General features: G+C 39.3%; 2 protein-coding genes across 35 annotated transcripts in view; one reads left to right on the forward strand and one right to left on the reverse strand.

The window, feature by feature from the left end:
- Nucleotides 1–20,868, reverse strand: part of SENP7 (SUMO specific peptidase 7) — a 36,727-nt gene extending 15,859 nt beyond the window's left edge. Inside the window, exons 1-10 of one of the 32 annotated variants that reach the window (XM_085572983.1) lie at nucleotides 20,763–20,824; nucleotides 18,693–18,739; nucleotides 18,131–18,190; nucleotides 16,121–16,228; nucleotides 13,839–13,933; nucleotides 7,714–7,911; nucleotides 5,950–6,147; nucleotides 2,416–2,531; nucleotides 1,497–1,666; nucleotides 206–557 (exon numbers count right to left, since the gene is read on the reverse strand). In XM_085572983.1, the coding sequence (XP_085429109.1) occupies nucleotides 206–557; nucleotides 1,497–1,666; nucleotides 2,416–2,531; nucleotides 5,950–6,147; nucleotides 7,714–7,911; nucleotides 13,839–13,933; nucleotides 16,121–16,228; nucleotides 18,131–18,157 (1,264 nt within the window). In that variant the 5' untranslated portion in view covers nucleotides 18,158–18,190; nucleotides 18,693–18,739; nucleotides 20,763–20,824. The other 31 variants (XM_085572939.1, XM_085573107.1, XM_085573054.1 and 28 more) reach the window with 31 other exon arrangements.
- A 319-nt stretch (nucleotides 20,869–21,187) lies between these two features.
- LOC110476443 (putative protein ARB2BP) lies at nucleotides 21,188–25,131 on the forward strand. Of its 3 annotated transcripts, none has more exons than XM_085575524.1 (3): nucleotides 21,188–21,256; nucleotides 21,532–21,605; nucleotides 22,965–24,042. In XM_085575524.1, exons 2-3 carry the CDS (start codon nucleotides 21,573–21,575, stop codon nucleotides 24,018–24,020), a joined length of 1,089 nt encoding a protein of 362 aa, XP_085431650.1. In that variant the 5' UTR covers nucleotides 21,188–21,256; nucleotides 21,532–21,572; the 3' UTR covers nucleotides 24,021–24,042. The 3 variants fall into 3 exon arrangements, with proteins under 3 accessions (XP_085431650.1, XP_085431604.1, XP_021397066.3); XM_085575478.1 differs by lacking the exon at nucleotides 21,188–21,256 and adding an exon at nucleotides 24,995–25,131 and having other exon boundaries at nucleotides 21,467–21,605; nucleotides 22,965–24,022; XM_021541391.3 differs by lacking the exon at nucleotides 21,188–21,256 and having other exon boundaries at nucleotides 21,467–21,605.
- Nucleotides 25,132–25,205: the final 74 nt, after the last annotated feature.

A 25,205-nucleotide genomic window follows, 5' to 3' on the forward strand; every position in this document is an offset into this window, starting at 1 on the left:
AAGAATCTTGCTGTCCATCCTGTTTCTCAGGTACAAGACCCTGATATTAGGCACTGTTCCCTAACCTCCACAATGCATTAACAACAACAGGATAGCAAGTCTTCAATCTTTGGTTCCCTATGTCTCAAGCAGCCAGTTATGCTCCAGCTCTCCCAGAACCAAGTGCAACAGCAGGAATTGTCACCAGCACAGGCACAGTACATACTTGGGTCAATGGAAACAAGGTGCTGATTACCCCTGCAGATTCTGTTCCGCAGCTTGCTCAGGTACTCGGATTTGTCCATCCTTAACTTCGTGATTGTAGGAACCCTTGGTGAAATCACATCCTCGCTGGTGGCAGAAAGCTGCTTCTTTGGCAAATTTCTGTAAGCAGACTCTGAGGCAGAGGCCTCTGTGTGGCTGTGAGCAGGCCTTAAGTGGTTGTGGGTGGAAGAGTCTTTAGAGTCTCTCTCTGCTGGGCAATCTGACACCAGAATAGGATCAGATCTGTGGTTTTGTCCATCTTCACAGGGTATTCTGCAGCCAGGAAACTGAGCTGAACTCAAACTTTTATCTTCCTAGAAACAGGAATCAGAGATAGCATGCAAGTTTATTACTTGACATTTCTAGATGGTTCAAATCACTGATCTTAGCTATGTGCTAGAAAAAATAATTATGGCTTAACACAGTGACATTTAATGCTCAATTCTGGATAATGTCTCCCCGCTCATATTCCAAAGAGTATTATTACATAAAAGCATGAGGGATAACCTTTTAAAAGGCTACAGTGACCCCCTATTCAAACTGGACAAGGAACTATTTCTGATTTTCAGCAGCTCTGTCAGTGTCAGACATGGAGAGGCCAATAATCAGTGCTTTCTTCACTTTCCAAAAGTGTGGCTTGGTCAACTGGATTTTAGAGGTTTGATAACTGCCTGTCTCTGTATGGCTTAAATCAGAAGGCTACAGAGATGCCTTTATTGTTTATATTCAAATGCCTGAATATAAACCACACTTTGTACTTGACTGATGCCCTCAGTCTTTTATTTGCTGGGTTTTTTTTTCAAATTCTAATGATGGGTAAGAACAAAATTTCATGGAAAAGTGCAATAGACTATGGAGGTGACATCTGCCAGATTCCAATAACCTCAGGTATACTTTGCAGTTTTGCTGTTAATGCCCCTAATTAGTGCCCAATTCTAGATCACCTGTGAAAGAAGCCTCACTTAAGTAGCTAGATGCGTTATTTTCAAAATTGTTTGAATCTATGCTCCTGCCTGAAGGAAACATTGCCATTCATCTTTCTCAACCTTTCTGCTACAATAAGCACATTATGATGATGTGGACAAAGAACTTTTATTCACTCCTTGTGATGCATCACTGAACTACTTTACCTCAACAGGTAATACCTGCTAATATATCTGTAAAATAAATCCTATTTATTGGCAAAATCCTTCTATTTGGGATGCTGCTACATTAGTATGTGTGAATGTGTGCTAAAATTAAGTGTAACTTACAGAGAATGCAAGTAACTTTTGTGGAACCTGTGCATTGAAATTATCAGAAATATGGCCACTATGTCTTCTTTTCCTTTTCTCAGAATCAGAAGAGCCCGATTCCTTTTGACTAAGAGTAGTGCTGCTCATGTGTCTGCTCCTCTTCTCCAGTTCACCACAGTGCTTGTTTTCTGTGTCCAAAAAAAAAAGTAATTTAACATATTGTCTTTAAAAACCTTTACATTTCTTCATATTGTTTAAGTCTTATATAAAATGCATGTTAGCAGGTGTAATAAGTTCTCCACAGTAAGTTCTTTCCTTTTTTAATTGTATATGGCTGCCAAAACATATTTCCTAAAATTATTGTTATTTTTTTCATAATTAGTCTAGGGTATAACAAACTTCATAGCTCCCTTCCAAACAAAAATTAGCACTTTATACTCCACATTCTTATCTTCTCCCACATGCAGTATTCTCCATTTCCTGTTCTAATCTGCAAATATGAGTAGTCAGCATAAAAAGACAACACATTACCCCTGGAGAATGTGCACAGTGGTCATAATTCTTCAGCAGTAAAAACAGATATTGTCTAGCCTGAGTGTTTTAGCAGGGTTCACAAACTATTTGAGTATTCTTAATGGATTACATACTTTATTATAAGACTTTTTAGAAAATCAAGATTATATTGGTGCAGTGAGGGTGCACTCAGTCTCATTTTTCTTCCACAGATTTGATTCACCACAGTTTTATTCCTATTTAAAACCAGGCATTTGATATATTTTTACTGTAGCTGTAAAAAAAAACAACTTATTCTGAGGAAACATATACACTGTGTGCAATTCTTAATTTATTTCTGTGCTCTCCTCACAGTAAAAAAGGAAAATATCCCAACAATCTCCGAAATTCATACTTAACTACCACATGACTGCTAACTACAAACCTTTCTTCTGCAGCTCTCGTCTTCTGAAAGAGACAGCATTAACTTTTTCTGGTTCCTTAGAAGCCTTGGTCAATTTACACAGTTCATCATCTGTCTTTCTCAGGCAATGTTCAGATCTGTAAATAGTATTAACTGTGACTTATCTTTAATTTTGAAATAATACTGAATAAAAATCCCAACAGAAACAAGAGTTGATCAGACTTCAAACTTCTGCCTCTCCCATAAACATGTGGACCTTACCAAATTAAGCACAAATTAATTCAGGCCAGTTATGGAAATACACAGATACTCCAACATTATTAATGAAACGGATGCTTCTAAAAAGCACAGTATGAGAATCTGATATGCTTGAGATCAGACACTGAAACATTATTTTGCTTTAAGGAATGACTGCAACAAGAACACAAGGAAAAAAGAGAACAGTCAGTTGACTAACATTGCCTTTGTAAAAATATACTACATTCTCACCATATTTGTTAACTTAGGTTCAGAACTGGTGATAGAATCCATTGAGTAAGATCTTAAAATGTGAAATTATTTGAAATAGAAATTCCTGCTCAAAAGGGCCTGAAACAGCAACTTTAAAGGTGGTGGAAAGGGATGGGCCATCAAAAGAAAGAAACAGAAAAGAATGACAGTACTTAATCCAAATGGATTTTCTGCTTATCATTTTATAATGTGTTCAACTCAGAGTGTTGTGGTCTCAAATTTTCAAAGAGCAAGTGATCATCACAGCACCTGATATCACAGACAGCCAAGTTTCAACTCCTAAAAATCATCACCCACCATGGCAAAAATCATTCTTGACATTTCTAACCAGACAACCAAAACTGCTGAACACTTTTTGAACAGATGAACAGAACTCTTTAGTGACTCTTTAGTGACTCATCTCTAAATTGGAGTATCAGTGCTCTTTGGGAATTCTGTACAGACAAAGAATCCTGGAGTGCTCCAATACTACAGTGATGAGCACTGGGAAAAAATTACTGATTATCTTTCCATTCATAAAGAATCATGAACTGGACCAGACACAGAAGTAGTTTCCAATAAGTGCTATTGTTCATTCTGTATATGGAACAAGACGCTCAGTCTTACACAGACTAGGCAGGTCACCATAGAAAACTTTATTTTGGAACCCACACTTCTCTGTCAACTCTATACAGCTGTTATGCATACAAATATTTTAGCTGAGAGTCTTAAAAGACCATACAAAACCATAAAGTGTTTTTCAGTATTTGTTTTACACCAACATCACAATTCAGGGATTTTAAGAACAGAAAGCACGTGAATAGGGCTGTTTCAGCTAACAGATTTTCCTAAACATGTTCACTTTGTACACAAATTCCACATGTTTTATTTTCCATGCCAGCTTCACTGATAATTCAGTTTAAAATGCACCCCTCAACAGATATATGCATCACCTATGAAGCTATGGCAATATATATTGTAAAGTGTTCTTAACAACCATGAGAAATAAATACTGTAAACACTTTAAAACCCTAGCTTTCTTATCTTTAAAACCTACCTCAAATTCATTAGTTATACTGACAAGTCAGTGCTCACTTAAATAAGTGCATTTCACACTGGGTTGTGGTAAAGCAACAAAAATTCACAAATTCTGTAATACAAAGAGCATGAATGGAAAGAGGAAGTTGGCAGTAAGTTCTAGCTGGTAGAGATAAGTTCATTTATTATGACCCTGTTCTGATGCCACACAACTCTTTAACTCAATCAGAAATTTCCACAGTACAGAATGAGCACAATTTTCAGCAATACAAAGCGTGCATTCTGGCTACTCTGATGGTGCAAGAGACTCTCTGTATGATCATGTGCATATATGTGCACAACCCTTACAAGGGGGGAGCTTTCATTATTCTCCTCCAAAGAAGAGACCCCAAATGAATCAGTGCCAAGTCTGTGGAATGCACTGACTTTAATCCCAGACACGTGACAGAATCAAGCCATGACTTTGCTGAAATAATTCCTCAATTCTCCATTTCCCATATTGTATCTATTACAAATTGCACTAAAGTGCTAGTCACTGGGGACGGGAGAAAAGTCATCCTAATGCTGGTTCCTGATAACAAGCTTTTTACACAATACATTAGAAAACCACGGACAGGTACAGATTATTAATCATTCAAACACTGAACCACTCCAAATCTAAAGCAAGTTGAGTTCACAACTACTACAAAAGATTGCTAGCTCAAACTATTATTGTGCTTAAGATATGATACTGTGCTCCAGATATGAGTCAGAAAAAATACACAAGATATACCCTCAGATTTAGAGTGTTAAATACAAGAGTTCATGTTTTCCTCTCTATAAATCCACTACCTCCCATCATCCAAAACTTTAAAAAGTTAAAAAACTTTCAGATACTGAAAAATTAGTCTTATTTTGCAATAAAATAAAACAATAAAACCCAAAAACCTAAACTCACAAGAATCCAAATGAACGCCCCACACTTCAACCAGCCTTAAGTCACAGAAAATTATTAGCAAAAAATATGATACTTTAAAATGAGACAACCTAATAAACTGCTCTCTCTAAATCTCATTTTAATTGCAGCTTTGTCAGATTAATCTAAGCAGCAATAGGTAACTGAACAGGAAAAAAAATTGCTATTAATTTCAGTTCTCTAATATGTTGATGTATCAGAATGAGGAATATGACTGACTTTTCTCTATTTTAACTTGGGAACTTTTAATTACCCCTGCCTTAAAAAACAAACAAACACCAAACCAAACAAAAAACCAAAAACAAACAAACAAACCCCACAAACAAAAAAACCCCATCAGTCTTATCTTCATCTTTCTACTGTCTTCCTCAGAATTTCCTGTTATTTTTCCCTGTGGCAAATTTGCTGTTGTAGCCATAACAGACAAAAAGAGGCAGCTTACTTTGAATACAACTGCCACCTTAGACCAAAATATGTGTTATCTAATCTTAATATCTGACTTCTGCTAGTTTTATATGTCAAACATTACTGTGATGCTCAGTCAACCTAAATATAGGAAGAAAAGATGAAAAGTAGATGTCAAGTGATAGGAGGACACACACAGCCCTTAACCAAAGCCACCCTGTTAGGAATACTGACACCACCAGTGGGTTAATGTGAAAAGAAATTAATTATCACAGAGAGGAATTTGGAGGTATTTTTGCAAAAGAAGTTTTTGAAATCATGCTAGAACACATTAACACCAACAGGAAAGCAAGACTTTGGTTCTGGACACAAAACCACCTTAGATGTGTTAGAATTACTTGTGTTGCTTCCCAAATCAAAGCAGTGATGCATTGCAAACAGAAATTCCTTCTAAGAAAGAAAAGTAGCCTTTTAACATTGGGTCCAGCAAACCAGAACAAATGCAATGTTAAAATGGCTCATTGGAGAAGCATGTTAAGTTGCACTCAACAAACCAATCTCCTGATTCAAGAAAAGAGTAGAACAAAAGTTGTTTCAGGGAAATTCTTTTCCATTGTGAAGTTAGGTCATTTCAGGAAGACTGGCAAAATCAGCAGTGAGTAACATACCTTTCAGACAGAAAAGAACTTTCATGAGGAGAACTTAACATTTGACATGTCTGTAGGCTGGCAACAGCTGATGAGGGCAGTTGACCCAATTGCAATTTGTCTGCAGCAGGTAAATTTGCATCAATTATTACGTGCCTGTCTATGTACTTTCTGCCAATTTTCGTACTCAGGACGTTCGTCAAGATAACTTTGGGTTGCCTGCCATACATATAATAGTAAATCATAAGTACTGCACTGCAATCTACAGAAACAAGCTTCTTGTTAAATTCATGTATCCTAGAGGCTTGGTAATTAAACATCAGCATTTTGTAGTCCCTTAGGGGCAAAAAAAAAAAAAAAACCACCACAATAATGTACATGGAAAGCAGGCAAACACAAAATAAGACCAAGGTAAGAAAAACTAGCCATGTAGTTTTACCTGAGCCAGATACTATGCACACTGCATTGCCTCTAACATATCCTGCAGTACTGTTTAAAAACTGGTAAATATTTCTCTCTAAACAGCTTCCATGCAGCATCTGTACACATTTGCCAGACTCTGGAACAAACAATCTTGATTTTCCTGTGAACAAGAAGCCTCCAGTAAAACAGCAAATTTTCTAAAGCACTTAGTGAAAAGGTAGAGAAGTAGCCCGTACACAAAAGGTAGCATTAGATTTTATTCCACTCCTCAAATATGAGGTGGCACTCTACAGTATTGCAAGACCCAGAAAAATACCCCCAGGTGTTAAAACAGACAAGCATCAAAAATAAGCCAAGCAGAAATACAGAGGTGCAACTCCTACTTGAACACGCACATGATGTGTAAGAGCAGCTCAACTTGACACAGTGACACAGCAGCCCATATCCACTTCCTTTCTCAGACTGGGATTTAAATGCTACCACTCCACTGCAATTTATTTTGTATTAGGTTGTAAGGCTATGGCCTTTTTGAATGTGTTTTGAACAACAATGCCTTTTGGGAATTGACTACATAATTCTCCTGTTGCCTGTGTTCATGATCCAGCACAGGCTCTGTGACATCTGGAGAGCACTCACATCTCCTCTGGCACCAAGATGTAAATTTGCTTTTCATTAGGAGACTACCTTCCAGACACTACTGCAGAGACCCACAGGGGATAAACAATTAAGAGATACAACTTAAAGATGAAAATTCTAATACTGAAGAACATGTAGACTGGATGTAACCTCCAATAAAGGAAGCCCCTAAACTGTCTGTCATCAGAAGCTCAACAGAAAATCCAGAGAATACAGCATTCATTCCAGCCATACTTTTCCCTGAATATCTACAATTGACCACTGCTTGCAGGGCTGCAAAGAAGATACTAGACTTGATATGCTTTTCTTCTGATCATTTATGCCAGCTTGCCTATTTTCATGAGTACCCTAAAGCAGTAACAGTGAAAATACTCCTTGGTATCTCCTCTTAGAGAAGCACTGCAGTTAAATACAAGTGTATTCTTTTCATGAGAACAAAAAAAAAGCCAAACATTTATAGAATCCAATGGCTAAACCATAATTAATTGGTCTTGATAGTACAAGATCATCTAGAAGCCATTTGATCAGAAAAAACACTAAAGCATGCCTGGCACCATCTCTCTCAATGATTATCAAAAGGAACCAGGTACAAGTGAATTCAGTGAAGTGAGATAAAATACATATCATGAACTAGGAAACTGTGGCACAATAAAGAACATTTTCTCATGAAGAAATAACTGCAAGGAAAATTATTTTGTTTAGTGACATGAGGCAAAGACAACATACCTTTTAGACAGAAAAAGATTTTGGAGAGTAGGGTTTAAAATCTGCCATATCTTTACGCTGGCAGCAGATGATGAGGGTGCTTGATCTGACAGCAGCTTGCCAGCCTCAGAAAAATTAACACCAGTTTTAGGTTGCGCCTGTGTGTATTTTCGTCCTATTTTCATCCTCAGGACATTCGTCAAGATAACTCTGGGTTGCCTGCCATACATATAACAATACATTAAGTGCTGAGAACTTTTTAAGTCACATGAATTCAAGGAAGATATTCTACGAGTTTGCTGTCTCTGCATCATACCTTGTAGAATTAAGATCCCTGCCCTGGCAATTTACAAAGCAGTTCTCTTTAGAAAAGAGCAATCACAAACTCTTCTTTTGATCAGGACAGCTCTTCAAGGTTTCTCCTTCTGACATGAATGACTAACATAACCATATGCCATTCTGAAGAGATAAACTTTCAGTGCAGAAACACTGGAATGGAAATTTTGGTGCATCTTGTCATCACAAAATGTTGGAAGCGGCATCACTATGGCCTCACAAGCTATTCTGAAAGTGTATGCTTGACCATTTGCAGGATATGAAAATAGGTACTCATTTTGTGTCATCTTATTTTAAAACCATGAATATTATTTTTTCCCATATAGCAGATTAACTATGATCTTGCTGGGGAAAAAAGAAGTTATTACAAATCTTCCAATTCTGAAGCTCCATTTCTATTCAATGTCACTAAACAAATTACTTAGAATTATGAATTACAAAGTCAGTAAAAATGCCCTACTGAAGTTCTTTAAAAAACTATCTATACTTTGGTAGTTCTGCTAGATTGGTACTGAAGTCTTCACATAAAGAATTAATCTGCATTAACTTGGAGAGTTTTCTTACAGAATCATAAGGTTTGGAAAGGACCTCCAAGATAACAAGTCTTCAACTGAATACCAGCATGCCCACTAAACCATACTGCAAAGTGCTGTGTCTATTTGCCTTTGAGCACTTTCAGGGATGGTGGCTCCTGGCCAATTCCTGTATCCCAGTGAATTGTCTTGTACACCACACTTTGGAGACCACTACCTAGACAATGCACAATAAATCTAAATGGTTCCTTTTCAAACCTAAGTAACTTAAGCTCAAGTGAAGGCAGTTTCCTTTGAGCTCTGAACATCTATCAGAAATTGCCAAAGAAAAACTGATGGAAAGGAGCTAAGGCTTTACCTCAAAAGACAAAGAAAAGGCACCAATAAAAAAGAACCCCAAAACCCATTTAAAGCACTCTGATGCCAAGGACATGGACACAGGACAAAGTGTTATGTAAGACTGTCCCTAATTAGCTGTTGGAAAAACAATCCACCGTTTATCAAGTGGGACATTGGCTCTGTGAAGGCAATAAGAAGTCACATGTGCAAAGGCAGTCTCATTTGAATACCAACCTAAAGCACAGTAGAGCTCCAGAATGTTTGATGCAGCCTGGAAAAGGCTTTCCTCTTTCTTTTCCTTCACCTACTTCTGTATACACAGTCTATGAATGCTAAAGCAAAAAAGTGTTCCAAGAATGTGCCTCAAATACTGGAGATGTCAGAGAGGCTTGTTCAACATTACTAGGATCCAGAGACTGGAGTTTCATTTCCAGATATGCTTTCATTACTGAAAACCTTACAAAGTGAACACAGGTCCTGGGGGTCAGCTCAGTAACATCAATGTCTTCAATGGTGGAGCTCAACTTAGTGAGCACATCCCAAGTCTGGCAAGTGCTCTTGATTCAGCAAAGGAAGAAAGAGACTTATTTTCCTATAGAAATCCCCACTAAATTAGAAGTTCTAGCTTTCTTCCAGACTTCTCAAATGTTGAGCTCACACATGAACCACAGTTTAATACCTCAGAAGAGTTTATAGCAAGCAACCAGACTTCTGCATCATTTGTTGCTTGTCTACTGTAACGTATATTAGAAATAATAAAAAAATAAACAGTACCTAAGGATATAGAAAATATGATAAATTAAAAAATTCAGCTACACAAGAACTTATTAGGGTGTTAAGAAAATTAACAGAAACTGAAGTAGTTAAGGAAAATTTCATGGTAGAATTCATCAAGAAAATTTGTTCAAGTTATCTTTTGAAACTAGGCATTCAGTCTTGTGCTTTAAAATGCTTCCCTAAAGACAAGTTTATAGGGCCAGTTACTGAAGACCAAAGAACTGAAGCCACTTCAGCTCTAGGGATGCCAGAAGAGATGATGCAATGAAAGTCTAAGCTATTTCCCCTCCTCCTCTAAAAGGACTCAAAATTAAAAATCAAACCTTAAAGTAACTAAATTATGTTTTTTCCTCCAAACAGAAAACAGTCATAGAAGTAAGCCCTAGCAATACGCAGATGTGAACCAGAAAATTCCTTCTTAAAAAACATGTTTTTAAATCATTATTGCAGGGATCCCGAGACAACATAAATGTGCTATTCTCAATGGATTACTTCAGCTTTCCCAATGAAAAAGAAACCAAGGCTATCAATTTCCCAGATTTCAATTCTTTCAGTTTTCATTGTTCCACCTCACAGAAATACTATCTTTTTTCTTTTTATTTCTCAAACACATGATATCACAATGAAATTTTACTAAATTTAGCCTCAAACAACAAGGTAATTAGTCCAGTGGGAAGACACAATTAAAAGACACTGTGACCATGCATGATCAAGTCTTGTAAAGATACCAGAAAATATTGCAACATTGAGTGTTTAAACATAATGACAGAAAAAGTCCACAGCAGGAGCCAAAGGAGTCAGAGGCAATATTTCACTACCTATAGTTTGTTGGCCACCTTGAAAATTCAGGTTTGGCATCCCTTGCTCACACTCACATCAGCCTAGACCTTAACAAGCTCCAGGTTCCTAGATAATTTGGTTTACTGATCGTCATGAAACAGAATTTGTAATGTTCCCCACTCCCTTGATTTAAATAGGGTTTATAGAATTTAGGCAAGTACTTTAGCAAAAATGATCTTATAATTTCAAGCACACACACGTCATGAGCAAGCTTTGCAGTGGAAATCTATGCAAAGGAGAAAAACCTTCAACAAACAAGGAGACCAATGGTATATACTGGTCAGTGCCAGGCCAAGGCATCACTTCTGATCTGGCACCAGGTTTTGACTGAAGTTTTTGAACCAGTTATGACCAAACCTTCAGAGCAGAAGAGGAGCATAAGAATTCTCAATGGCTTCCCTTTGTAAAAGGAGTATGGCCTCTGGCAGCATTTCTTGAAAATCATGTCACTAAGACTGGGAGTATGATAGATTCAGGGAAACATCTCAACTTAAACCAGCCTGTACATCTGTAAACAGTGGTTGGGACACAGATCCCTAAGTTACCTGTTAAATTGTTCACAGAATAAAGTAAGTAACTCAAGCATTAAAGTAAGCATCAAACAGAAAAAAGCAAAGTATATGTTAAAAGCAAGTCCCACCAGCAGACCCAGCACGTAATTTGTGTAACAGTAACACTGGAGGCATCTTGGTGAAGGAAAACCAAAGGCAATTATCCCTATTTCTGAAACAAGTATTTACCATAGTCTCTCATCTACCTTGCCAAAACTGAAAAAAAAAAATACAAGGGCAATGAAAACATAGTTATGCATGTAATGATGGAAAAAACAAAGAATATATTATGAAAAATGCTGTTAGCTGCCCCTGACAAGTCTCATATTACTTTTCACAGGCAATAAAACAATTATCCTAACCTATATACCACAGGAACAAAAGCTATCGTTTATACCACTTTGGGGAAAAATGTTTGACATCTATTTCACACAACAGTCACAGCTGCTTGATATGGTTCCCTACCCAACAATCATATTGTGTACACATACCAGTGCTGGAACTGCTGTCTCCAATTCATTCAAATTTGTATTAGAAAGTGATCAAAATGAGACAAGGAGACTACTGGCTCATTTGGGACTAAATTACTATTAATTGTTTGCACCACTGACTTCCTGGCTATATTCTTTTACTAGTGAACCCAAGTTCTGGGAAATAAATATTTTGGCAGTGGGATGTCACATACTGTTTGATGGGTGTTCCTACAGCCCTTACACAAGCTGAGGGTCTGTCCTGTGTTTACAGAATAAAGTCACTGATAGACTTGATGGGTATTCAGCTATCTGAGCTTCTGCAGCACATGCACAGCCCAGGAGCTCCTTGGACTTTCAAAGCCCAAAGGAGTAAGGTGATACACTATCATTAACAGGAATCTCTGATTGTTGTGAGGAAACCTTTTGATTGTCTGAGATTGGCTCCTATCAATAAAGTAGATTGCTTCTAAAATCTAATAGGAGCTAACAGGAGTTTGCCATTAAGACTTATTTCCTATTTTGTAATGCAAATGAAATTCTCCTCACTGGGAATAAAAACTATTGCATAAGTAAGATAACTTCACTCTTTCCTCTTTCTAGTTTTGTCAGTTCTCAGACTCTTGCTCAATAAACACCACCTCTTTAGAACCTGTGTGCTCTTTCCACTTGTTATGCAATGAAGTCCCCATGTTGATTCAGACTTACTGATAAACACTGAGAACCCCAGTGGAACACTTAGTACAAGCTTCATTGCAGACAGGAGAATAAATTGACTTTACTGAGAGGCTCCAGCCAGTCTCCAGAAACACATCTTTTTTCAAGGATCTGAAAAATGTACAGGTTTAATATCTAAATACTTGCTGTCTCCTTGTAGTCTAAATTATTTCTCAGTATTGTGCTGGTGACAATTTGTGTAAAAATTACGGAACACCTATAAATGCTATTTGAAAGTCTCTTACATATTGAAATAAACAGAAAATTAATACACAACAGATTTAAAGGTAGCTTTAAAGAAACCAAACTTCTCAATGTTTAAAGATCAGTTCAGTTTACTGAAAGACCTCTAGAGATGGGTATCTTGATATCACATATCAGCCATGTCAAAACATAAATAAAATTCAGAAAACTGTAATTAAATTCTGTTAGGTTGACCCTGTGAGCTGCATCCTCAGTTAAAAGTTACTGACAGAAACTTTTTGAGGTAAGTACATGTAAATTGACAGCTATGCCTCTGAGAGGAATTAAAAATAAACTCAGCATCTTTTACAATTTCAGCTCTTCCCTGCAACACTTTGAAGCATTCTGAATATACAGACTAGGCTAAACAATGACTATTCATAAACCACAGACCTACAGCACTCAGCAGTGTCAAAATCACCTGCATTTTCATTACCTGTGCACTTTGTTTTTAACAGTCTCTCCTGATAAGAAACCACTTATGGGCAAGTTTAGTTGCAGTCAGAAAACAGGGCAGAAAATGCTTATTCATTTATTTAGAATTAAGTGATTTAGGGAATAACAACTGTTTAATTATGGCAAACATATTCATTTTGTCACGAAGTCATTAGGTGTCAAGCTCCTGCTAATAAATCTAGAACTATATTTTTATTTCCATTTGTCAACTGCAGAAATTACAGCTTCAACATTTTCTTGGATAAAACAATTACCTAGCTGACAACTCTGAAGATGATGATTTTATCTTATAATAGCTTTTAATAATTTGCCATAATCTCAAAGAAACCACGATATTTGCTCTTGGAAATAGAGAAAGAAGTGATACATCAGCAATCTTAATTACTTAAGTGTCTTGACAGTAACACAGAGGTGAAAAACTCTCATTTTTTTTTCTCCTCCTTCCACTACTAATCACCATATTGTTTAAGGGATATTTTAATTGTTTTAAAGAATTGATAAAGCTTAGGCTAATGAGTGTGGACTACAGAACAAAAAGGGATGAGAAAAATAATTCTGAGAAGCTTCTTGCATATCTAAAGGTATCGAGGGCTAGAATGACACTTCACACTTCAGAGTAAGGAACACCTTCCAGGACTCCAAGCAGGTTAACAGGCAGTAATTCCTCTAGTAAGCACTCTCACTCTATTACACAAAGGAAAGGCTACAGTTGACATTAGACCATGGAAACATGATTCTCTAAAGGTGAACCACCACACAGCTTGAAAACCATCTCTGCATGACTCAAACAATTAGCTAGAGACCAGAGACACTCATCTTCAAGAAAGACTGTGAAACTCTGAATATGCAAACAGAGAGAATCTAATTTTGAGATTACTTCTTACCCAATTGATTCTTCATCATTAGAGCTGTGTCTGTTGCAATCCTTTTGCCTTTTTCCTTTTGTGGAAGGCTTTCTATTGTTGGCACTTAATCCCCACTGAAACAAAAGAAATAAAATTGGCAGATCTCAAAAAACCTGAGTATGTCATAATGGATAATGCACTAGGAAAATAGGACAGCAAAACAATGCAACTGACCAAAGTTATGAAGAGCATATACAACAATTTTGCAAATAATTAGTTTGCTTGATTTAAAGAATATACATACCACCTGAGCCTGAACAGAACTTTTCTCCTGAAGAAATATAGAGGACAATTCCATTATTTCCCAATTTCAAGGGGGAACTATACCAAACAGACTTAAATATTAGGCCTGTTCCACATAATCACAAATAGACAAGATGCAGAAAGTAGAGGCTAATGCTGTACATTTAGGCAAATTTTACAGGCTACAATATGGATATAAAAGATATAAAATTCTGAGAAGGAAAAGCAATTTGAAGGTTTGGTACTTAGGTTGCAAACCCCAGAACAGCAAGACTTCAATTTTTTTCCAAATTCTCTTACCTTACCAGAAAGTACTTACATTTTCAAATTAAATAAATGAAGCCTCACTAAAACATAGTTATTGCTGCAATTCCAGAAACCTCCAATCCTCCTAATCTTCCTCATTTCTTAAAATTCAAAATATAATAAACCCAAGAGATGCTTGAAAATTATGGCACTCGGGCTGAGAGCAAACAAACTTATCTTCATTTTTGACTAAGTGTGGTTTGAAAGGGTATCTGGAAAGTTCATGCCCATGCAAATTCTACAACATTTAATGAAGTCTGAAAGGCACATCCCAAATCAAACTTTTCACTACCCTAAGGACTCAGTTTAATGCAAAATAACCCATTATTCAAGCTGGCAGCAAGACATTGACTTGCTGAGCCTCTCCCCTCTTCCTGCCTTCAAACACCATCTAGATCACCTCATACCACCAGTGTTCAAGCACAGGAGAAGTCTCTACAGTCACTGAAAACTGCATCAAGTTTCTCAAACAACATGGTGACAACTCTGACAACGTACAACCAAGTTTTTACAGTAGAACATAAAAACCAGGCAGTGTTTAAAGCATTTGAAATCCCCCAATATATGGGAAACTCAAAATATTTATAGACACAGGTAGGAAAAATAAGAAATTTAAAATTAGACAACATCCAAGAAATAACAAGGATATCAAGTAATTTTCAATTCACCATTCAAATCATCATTATTACAGAGGCAGAGGGAAATACAGGAAGAACTCCATGCAAGTGCTGTCTGAATGTGCCTGACAGGTGCTGCTTGTAGCCACAGGAGACATCACCTCCCATTTCAAAACCTGACTGCAAGTGGATGAGCTGCTCACTGAGAGCATTACCAGTACAGAACACAGCCCACAGGAGTCTCTGCCACAGCATTCTCAGATGACCTGGCCTCCCAAGAGACCTGGGTCACATCACCACTGCTGCTCTGAGTCAAGAAAAGTGCCTGCCTCACTACACCTTCCAACCTCCTCTGAGGCAGAGGAGGTCTGTTTATTCAGGCCCATGATTCTGAAAGCACTGAAGCCACCAACAAACTCTGGATGCTGAGCTGAAGGAAGCAAGAGTAGCAAAATGTGTTTCCAACACTTAACATTTGAAACGCTTATGAAATTTGCAACAGATTTACAGAGACAAATACTTGCTTTTATACATGACTGAAATAATCCAGACACTCGGTTATGATAAATGCCATAAGACTCTTACAGTCTTTTAGTCTTAATACAGTTACTTTTGTATGAGCACCTAAAAGTCTATCAAGAGGCATAGAGTGCTTCATATATTCTCTTAAAAGCTTAAGCTCTTGGATAACTGAAAACTCAATGTAAAAGTTATTTCCATATAACAAAAAGTTTGGTAAGTGATTTGAACATAACCTAAAAGTTCAGCACTCAGAAGACAATCAACTAAAAAAATTGAATATCATATTTACCTTTAAATGAATGATTCTTGAGGTAGTTTGAAACTATGCCCAAAGACAAACTACTTTTCAATGATTTAGGAAACATGGCACTAAGACTCCCATGTCTGTAAATGTGTGCTTGCAAACATTTACAAACAGATTTCAGACTTACACACTTGTCTCTCAAGACAGTCTGGATTAGTTCTTGTCAAAAGGCAGCACTTAGTGTTGAAAAAACCCAGCCTCCAAAACTAAACCAAAACCTCATGTAACATTCTCCTAGACACTTTACACTCTGAAGAACTTCTCTTTACCTCTTTTAAAGGGTAGTCACAATGGTAGGAGCCTGGGAGCCTTGCCAAAGGGGACTGAACTTGGACATCCTCCGACTTGGTGTTTGTTTTCTTCTTTGGCATATGAAACTGAAAATAGATGATGTTACACATGGTAAAACTAAATTATCCACTGGTGCTATAAGCTGACATACCTCCATGTACAATGTTGTCTTAACTTGGCAAAATAAAGTTGTAAGGGAAGCCCTGACGTGTGACTTTACTTGAAATGTATTCCTCATTAATGCTTGATCCCAAATCATGTGTCATACCACATGAGCTAGTTTTAACACATGAACCATCTGCAAAAGCTCCATCTCATTAACTTCACATCTTCAAACATGACAAAAAGGTGATAACCAATCCACCGGCACAGTGTTCTTGGTTCATTTTAATTTGTTTATATTCTAGATTAACTGTCTCATCTTAAGAGAATGATAAAGAGAAAACAAAATAGCTGAATGTCATGACCAGGTTTGTGTTCTCAAAAGTTCAGGATGAAGAACAATTACATCTTATTGTTCTTTATTGTACAAATATTTTGGTAGGATACTTTAGCATCAAACAGACTTTAATGTACTCAAAATGGTATCAGCTATTGTCATTGCCAACTCCCACAGAAATGGACCCAGCACTTTGAAAGTAGTTATTGAAAGCAGTTAGCAATCCACATAAATACACCAGTTCAGAAAAAAATCATATGTAGGAAAGTAGGTTTGTTCATTGAAAATCAAAAATTAATCAAATTAAATTTGTACTAGTTCATCAAGATAAGGAAACGATATTTCCTATCAGTTAATTAAACTAGTTAAAATACCAACTGAAAGAATAAAAGTGCAAGCATCGATATTGCTCCAGGCATCCTGAGAAGCAAAACCTGACATTGCAAGTACAACCAGATCAGATTGCATAAGAGAGGGAATGCAACATTTACACTTCTCAGAAAACTGAATCTAGCTCAGGCAGGAAAAAGCTGAAGCTACTCCATATGATGGACACTGTAAAGCATCCTACGAACTTGATTTGCAAGCCACCAGATGCCTTGCGTTGTAACATGAAATTACAAGCAGGGATTCCAGAACAGTGACTCTGACAACTTAATTATTAGCACCTTAACTGCATTCATTAGCTCAGCAGGTAGTCCTTCAGACAGACCATAAGGAAGCATGCTGCACCATACTGAGATAATATTTCAATCCTTCAGTCTCAATCGTGAGTGCTCTTACTCCTTCTCTAAACTTCTTTGAAACTAAGATTAAAGTTTTATGTAATTAGACCCAATTTTCTATACAGTATCTCGGGCTGCCTTTGCTGGTCAAAAACTGCAAAAAATACTCCCTTAATAACAGATTCCTCAAACTCTAAAGGATACAAATGTCACACACAGGCAACAACTTCTCCCTTCCTCTTCTATCAACACAGAAGGATTGAAACAACATTTTTTTTATTCAAGAACTTCTACAAGTAAATTGTTTCAAATTTGTTTGGTTGGTTTTGTTTTAGAAGTGGCCTATAAACACATCAGTCAGAATGCCTATTTCTGATCTGCACTGTAATGGCTAGGAACAGGTCTCTTACTTCAGACCTCCACCTGCTGCCTGACTAGCAGCTTATGTTTTGACAGTCCAAAGAACATACAGTTATCTAGAATTTTAACATGCATTTAAAATTAAAGAGGTTCTGATAACCTCTGTAATGACATAACAGACAACATTAAGTACAGATAAAGTCAGACTCAGTAAAAAGAAGAGACAACTGACAGAAAGGGATAAAAAGCACAACATACATAAACCAGCAACATTTCCAGCTCACCACACAGCATCTTCCCAATGCTTGCACTCATTAAGAAGACGCTGGTTTACAGCACTCACAACTAACTTACAGAGCAAGCACAAAGTCAACAGGCAAAGAGAGGTCTGAATCTATGCTAAACACAAGGTATGCAGTTGCCTCAGCTTTTCCCAAATAAAAAGTGACTAACTCTACACATACATGTGCGTAGGCACTCAGCAGACTCATCTAAAGCAGCAATACTTTCCTGAAGGTTCCCACCTGTAGAAGCAAGGGCCAGAGAAAGTGCATAAACACAGTGCTGGAAATTAAAAAAGCTAATTTTTAAACCACTATGTCCCCTGGACCTCACCCAATCACACCAGTTCCTTTGTCCACCATCTGTTCTCACCAGTACTCCCACTGCTAGAAACTGCTTCTAATAGGGATATTTTAGGAAAAAACACACACTAGCATAAGAAGCCTCTGAGTACAGCTCTGCAGATAAAGTTTTACACAGTTTTGCAGCTGTTTTCTATTTACTTAAAATTACTCTAAAATTCCTAGGTCTTAAAATAACTTTGAAAATACCCTGTTTATACCTAATCAAATGCTAAGCCTATAACGTATTAATAAGTGTACAACAGTAGACATTAGTATTGACTGCTACCACAATAAACAGTTTGTCAAGAAAGCATGTTCCAACAAAGTGAAGAATTAATTAGAACACCCTAGGATACCTACAGCCTCAAAATAAAATGTTGACAATTTCAGGAACACTTACACTGACATGACTTGAGGTTGATGTTCGTCCTGACATGGTTTTCTCTACTGGAAAAAAAATACAAAGAGAAAAAAAAAAAAGAAATTTAAGAATTTCTAGTTTATTAAGAGGGAAGTAGAACCACAGCAGCAAGCACTAAGAAAGAATAAGAAAATTTTTGACCGATCTAGAACAAAAGAACAACATTCATAACATGGCTTGGGTTGGATAGGGAGTTTAAAAGATTTTATATTATAGTTCAGCCATCCTGTCATGGGCAGGGACATCTTTCAACTTTGCTTAAAACTATTCAACCTGACTTTGAATGCTCCCAGGGATGGGGCATCCACTGCTTCTCTGGGCAACCTGTTCCAGTCTCACTATTCTCATTGTAAAAAAATACTTCTTCCTCGTGTCCAGTCTACACCTACCCTCTTTCAATTTATAACCATCCCCTCTTGCCCCATCACTACAGGCCTTGGTAAAAAGTAATTGACAGCCACAATACAAGATAGACACACACCTGGGCAAGGCTCTGGATTGTCAGCACAGACTAAATTGTTAATGAAATTGTCCTAGAATTTATCCTTAGCTAAGATATTTACTGATTAACTCCTTGCTGTAAGCACACAACTAATAAGTAGCTCACACTTAAACTAGTGAAACGCGGATGAAAAATCAAACCCCACAATTCCAATAAAGATTTATATGGAATGGGTTGTTTGTTTATTCACAGCGCTGGACCATGTGGGGACTCATTGCCCTTCAATGGACATGTGCACCTCTGAGAACTCCCGATCCTTTTTTATTACCCTTATTAATTTCCATATGCATAGAATTTCACAACAGGTTCACGCATATTCATTCTGCTAATTTCACGTCACACTTACAGCTAGTTACACTTGTATTCAGTTTTTGTCAGAAAGTACAGAAAGAACTCCTGGGTCACTGCGCGGTCTGTTTCAAGGTCTGAGGAGTCTTTCTTATCTCTTATCTTTTAGTGTAGAAATTTGCATTCTTTCTCCTTAGCTGGGGTAGTTTTGCTAGTGCTGCAGTTACCAGACTAAACAGCATATTTCACTTATGTTAGCAAGCTCAAAGTGGCACATTTCACTTAAATCCAAATGGATTTCTACCCTGGTAAATTTTCACTCTGTCTCACTAGAGCGTGAAAAGGAATAAAAAAGCACAGCCGTGTACCGGAGCCGGTACCGGAGCCGTGTACCGGAGCCGTGTACCGGAGCCGTGTGCCGGAGCCGTGTGCCGGAGCCGTGTACCGGAGCCGTGTGCCGGAGCCGTGTGCCGGAGCCGTGTACCGGAGCCGTGTGCCGGAGCCGTGTACCGGAGCCGTGTGCCGGAGCCGCGTACCGGAGCCGGTACCGGAGCCGTGTGCCGGAGCCGTGTGCCGGAGCCGCGTACCGGAGCCGGTACCGGAGCCGTGTGCCGGAGCCGTGTGCCGGAGCCGTGTACCGGAGCCGTGTACCGGAGCCGTGTACCGGAGCCGGTACCGGAGCCGTGTGCCGGAGCCGTGTGCCGGAGCCGTGTACCGGAGCCGTGTGCCGGAGCCGGTACCGGAGCCGTGTACCGGAGCCGTGTACCGGAGCCGTGTGCCGGAGCCGTGTGCCGGAGCCGTGTGCCGGAGCCGTGTACCGGAGCCGGTACCGGAGCCGTGTACCGGAGCCGTGTACCGGAGCCGTGTACCGGAGCCGTGTACCGGAGCCGGCACTCACCGCCGGAGCCGCGTACCCGGCGGTAGCACCAACACGCACCGCACCGCCGGAGCCGCGTACCGGGCCGGGGCTGGCACAAGCACTCACCGCACCCCCGAGCTGTGTACCGGGCCGCGTACCGGCACAAGCACTCACCGCACCCCCGAGCTGTGTACCGGAGCCGTGTGCCGGCACAAGCACTCACCGCACCCCCGAGCTGTGTACCGGAGCCGTGTGCCGGCACAAGCACTCACCGCACCCCCGAGCCGTGTACCGGAGCCGTGTACCGGCACAAGCACTCACCGCACCCCCGAGCTGTGTACCGGAGCCGTGTGCCGGCACAAGCACTCACCCCACCCCCGCGGTGTTTACCGGGCCGTACCGGAGCTGTTTGCCGTACCGGGCCGTACCGGGCCGTACCGGGCCGTACCGGGCCGCCGCGCAGCTTCCCCGGCACTTCCGGGCCGGGCGCCGCCCCTCGGGCCTCCGAGCTTTAACCCGCTCGGGGCGCGCTCGGTGCCGGGCCGAGTGGCTGAGAGGCAGCGAAGAAGCGGCGGAACCGCCGTGCTCGGCAGGAAGCAGCCGTGAGCCGGGCCCGGCCCGGGTTTGAACCGTGCCCGGCCCAGGTTTGAACCGTGCCCGGCCCAGGTTTGACCCGTGCCCGGCCCAGGTTTGACCCGTGCCCGGCCCAGGTTTGAACCGCGCCCTGCTGATGCCGCTTGCCCGGCGGACAGCCAGGCCCGTCCCGGAGCGCCCTCAGAGCCCGGCCGGCCTTAGAAACCCTATGCGGCTAAGGGGAGACGAGAATTGGTGGCTGTTGGTTTTTTTTGGTTTTTTGTTTGTTTTTTTTTTTTCCCTCAGGACAGCTTCAGAATTGTAAGTTTTGTGTGCCGCTTTCAGCTTTGTTTTCTTCTTAGTCGTGGGAATTAAAACTGGTGTGGGCAAATGTTGAGTTTGATACTCGAGGTTTAGCCTTAGTTTACTGTCAGGTGTGAATTACAAACGAGAGAGGTGAGTTTGTAACTTGGAACTATCTGGAGCGCTTTAGGTAGCCACGAACTACCAGCTACTGACAGGTTTTGTAGGTACACGCCCCAGTACATAAAGTAATGAAAATTAAAACCATGATCGGGTTTATTTTTTTCATGCAGAGAACTTGTCTACACTCCCAGAGTGAAGAAGATTTCCATTTATGATGATGACAGATTTTACAGAAGAAGATACGGTAATATTGGGCTTTATTAGAATGAGATGGTTTTAAATGGAAAACAAAGTAATCTTTATGGATCTTACATAGTACTCATACTGCAGTAGTGTTTAGAATATGCCAAATGCTGCAACAAGCACCAGGTGAATATACATCTGAAGCATTTTAGGCTCTGAATAGAAAAGTGGGAGGAAGGGAAAGAGGGATTATGTTTCCCCCAAAAGCAAATTTTCAAAAATAAGGTAGCAATTGCTACCAGCTGCCAGCATATACAGCCTTGAATATTGCATTTATATATAGACAGTGAAGTACAAACAGCTATCAATGCTGATTTAGAATGCAGAATTACAGCAAGAAAAACTTAAAAGGTATACAGTCTAACTTGCCAAATATAACTTGATTCAGACAATTTACAGGAAAAAAATAAATTACTGCATTAGGACTAAACTCCTGTAAAGGTAGGATACTGGCCATACCAAAGGTTATACCTTATTTGCAGTTCTACAGCTAGTGACAGTCAGTAGTAGATTGAGGAATCACTCAGAAAACAGAAGGTTCTGCTAATCTTAATTTTTCAGCTGCACAAAAATCACTTTCTGGTATAATTCATATCAATCATTAGAGATGATCTGAAATTGGAGACCTCAGTCCAACCTCCTGATAGTTTGCTGCCTGGACTTTCTTTTTCCCTGCTCCTGGATCACAGTGGCTAGTTTATTTTGTCATCCATTCCTCTATTTCCATGTGGCAAGTGCTTGCAAGGATGAATGACGAACTAGAGAGATTAGACAAAGCAAACACATACATGTATGTACGTGTTACCTGTTCTAGTGCAGTTGAAGGTAGAAGAACATGGAGAGTATGCTGGTACACAAGCAATGGGAAGGTTGAAGTCCTTAGTAAGCACAGCTTATTTTCTTTAAAAACTCGGGATCCAGTTATGACACTTGGACTATTTCCAACTGCCTAGGCTTGTATTTCAAAGGTGGCCTTGAAACTCAGTGGAGTTCCAAGATAATGGCTAGGAGACAGCACAATAAAAGTTGTTCAAGTGAACAGTGAACCATGTACATGTGCCTCCTTCTTAAAGTCTTTAATTCAAACTACCTTAAACGGATCTTTAAATAAACATGCTACTTACAAATTTTTAACTACCAAACTGAAATAAAGGCAGAGGAGTTACTGCTGTTGGAACTTCACAATTGACATCTCTAAGGGGCTTTAGAAGCAGCTAGTTTGCTATACATCACCATTAAATACTCTGGATTAACAAGTATTTAATTTGTAACAGCTTTTAAATCTAAATTCTAATGGGGGTAGGGTGGGTAGACAGGTGGTCTATCACTACTTTGACATAATAGTCTTCTTAATTTGTAGTGGTTACAAATACAAGGTGAACTCAGTTTGAGGAAACTAACAGAGGGTTCAGAGTATCAAGAGGAACTAAATTACGACTTCAATATAAAAGGGGAACTGAGGCATCTGGATACAAACGAGTCCTTTGTTTTCAATTACTACAAGAATGAACATGAGCAGAATCATAAACGCTATGAAGTTCTGGGACATTTTATTACTCAGTATGTTTATGAGCTCCTGGAAAGAGTCTGCATGCTGCACAAGGTTTACATTCCTACTGATGCTACAGAGGATGAGCCAAGAAGCTTCTTTTTCATGAGCAAGGATGCACTAACAAGTTCCTCTAGCCTAATTATCCTTCTTCAAGACCGTGGAGTTTTTTGTGCTGGACAGTGGGGGCGAAGGGCAATTGTCAGTGAGGGCCTGAAACATGGAACACAAATGCCATTCATCAAAATGGCCCTGCAAAACCACTGGGAAGTGATTGTACTGAACCCCAATGACAATTTCACTGATCTGAACGCTGAAAAGAAGAGGTTTGCTGCCAGGAAAGAAGCGCTTACTTTTACACAGTCTGCCTGTTGGATCCCCAAAAGGGGCAGCAGCAGCCCTGAAGAGCATACCGTGTATGTATGGGATCATTTCATTGCAAAGAGTGCAGCCAGGAACGTGGCCTTCATTGCCCATGGCTATGGGGGGTTGGTGTTTGTTGATCTGCTGGTGCAGAGGAAATGTGAGGTGATGAATAAAGTGTATTGTGTGGCATTCATTGACTCCACGCACAACGTGCAGCACCAGAGCAGACACGATCCAGAAATACAAGAATGGATACACAAAAACTGCCAAGAATGGGTGTCTAACAGTAAACCCCTAAATAAAACTGTGCACTTTCTCATGAGAGCAAATTGTCCTACTTTCTCTGCTGGAACAGAAAAGTATAGTTTAGCACCCTCCTGCTGCTTACAATCCATCTTTAAGTACCTGAAAACCATGCTGAAAGCCAAGATTGCAACAGCCTTGAGGAATTCACCCGCTGCAACTAGAAGCAGCACAAGAAAGAAGACAGGCAATAAATAAAGGTACACTGGTTTGTTCTTGATAGTGGTCTCTCCCTTTCAAAAGTGCTTCTGCTCCTTTCCATCACTTAAGCACCTTCATCTCACTGTGGAGAAATTCACAGTGTTCTGAGTTTGAAACTATGTTTGGTTTTGAGAAGAAAAACACTAACTATTAGGAAATATAAGCCTTAAGCCACAACCCTTTGGCTAGCTGTGAAATTTAAAGTTGAATTAAGGATTTAAAGGTATACAAGCTCTCATCTATCATTTTCTATAATAAACATTCTATAGTTTTGGCTCTATAATCAGACTAAACTATCAGGAAAACATTTGCTTAAGTGCTTAGTTTCATTAGAAGGCCAAATCTGGAATAGCAAAACGTGTAACCAATCTTTGCTCCTATGTAACATGTATTGTTTGAAATCTTCCAAGAGCTGGAACATCTACTTTCCTCCTTGAAACACTTACTGTTAAGCTGAACAATGCTTCAGGGAAGTAAACACTACTACATTCCCGCCAGTCAGAGTTGGTGTGCCCCAAAGGGGCACATGCAAGTAAAATAATTTCCATTTTAAAGCCCACTGAGCCTGTGATAATACTGGACATGATCTGCTGCAGAGATACACTAGTCTGGCAACCTGCAGTTACCAAACTGATGCAAGGGAATTACATTGCTTTTTCCTCTCACTTGTTTAACTTTAGAAAGAGGTGGGACACACAGTTTTTACATACTCAAGGCTTTCAATGTGTACAAACAGAAGTTTAAATAATCTTTAAAGTGAATGTAAAGAAAAGAATTATTCTTAAATTCCAGTTTGAACCCATAGGAATCAAAAGTGCTCAATGGCCACGAAAAAGGATCCTTTGAAGGATGACAAAACCTTCTCCTACAAGTGTAGAGCATTCTAATCTCAGTCAAAAAAGCTATTGAATAGTAATAATGGATTTCAGAAAGAGAGCATCAACTTGCCTTTGTATTTATATCCATTTCAGATTTCAGTCATCATCTCTCTCAGAAGAAACTTGCTGTTACACAGCAATGGATAAAATATAAAATTCCATTGGAAAGGCACATTCAATTGAAAGTTCTTGAGAGCAAGCACAGCTTTTTTTATTAATGTCAGGTTTACTGTTATTACATCTGAATGAAAATGGTACTACACAGACAACTACCGGAGTGCCTCAGTTCCCTGGAGAAGATTCC

Source organism: Lonchura striata, chromosome 1 (assembly GCF_050655825.1).
Source record: "Lonchura striata isolate lonStrDom1 chromosome 1, ASM5065582v1, whole genome shotgun sequence".
NCBI lineage: Eukaryota > Metazoa > Chordata > Aves > Passeriformes > Estrildidae > Lonchura > Lonchura striata.

Coding starts and splice junctions, on each gene's coding strand:
- LOC110476443 (XM_085575524.1), top strand. CDS start 21,573: ATGATGATGACAGATTTTACAGAAGAAGATACG. Junction 21,606..22,964: donor ATTTTACAGAAGAAGATACG/GTAATATTGGGC, acceptor CTTAATTTGTAG/TGGTTACAAATACAAGGTGA.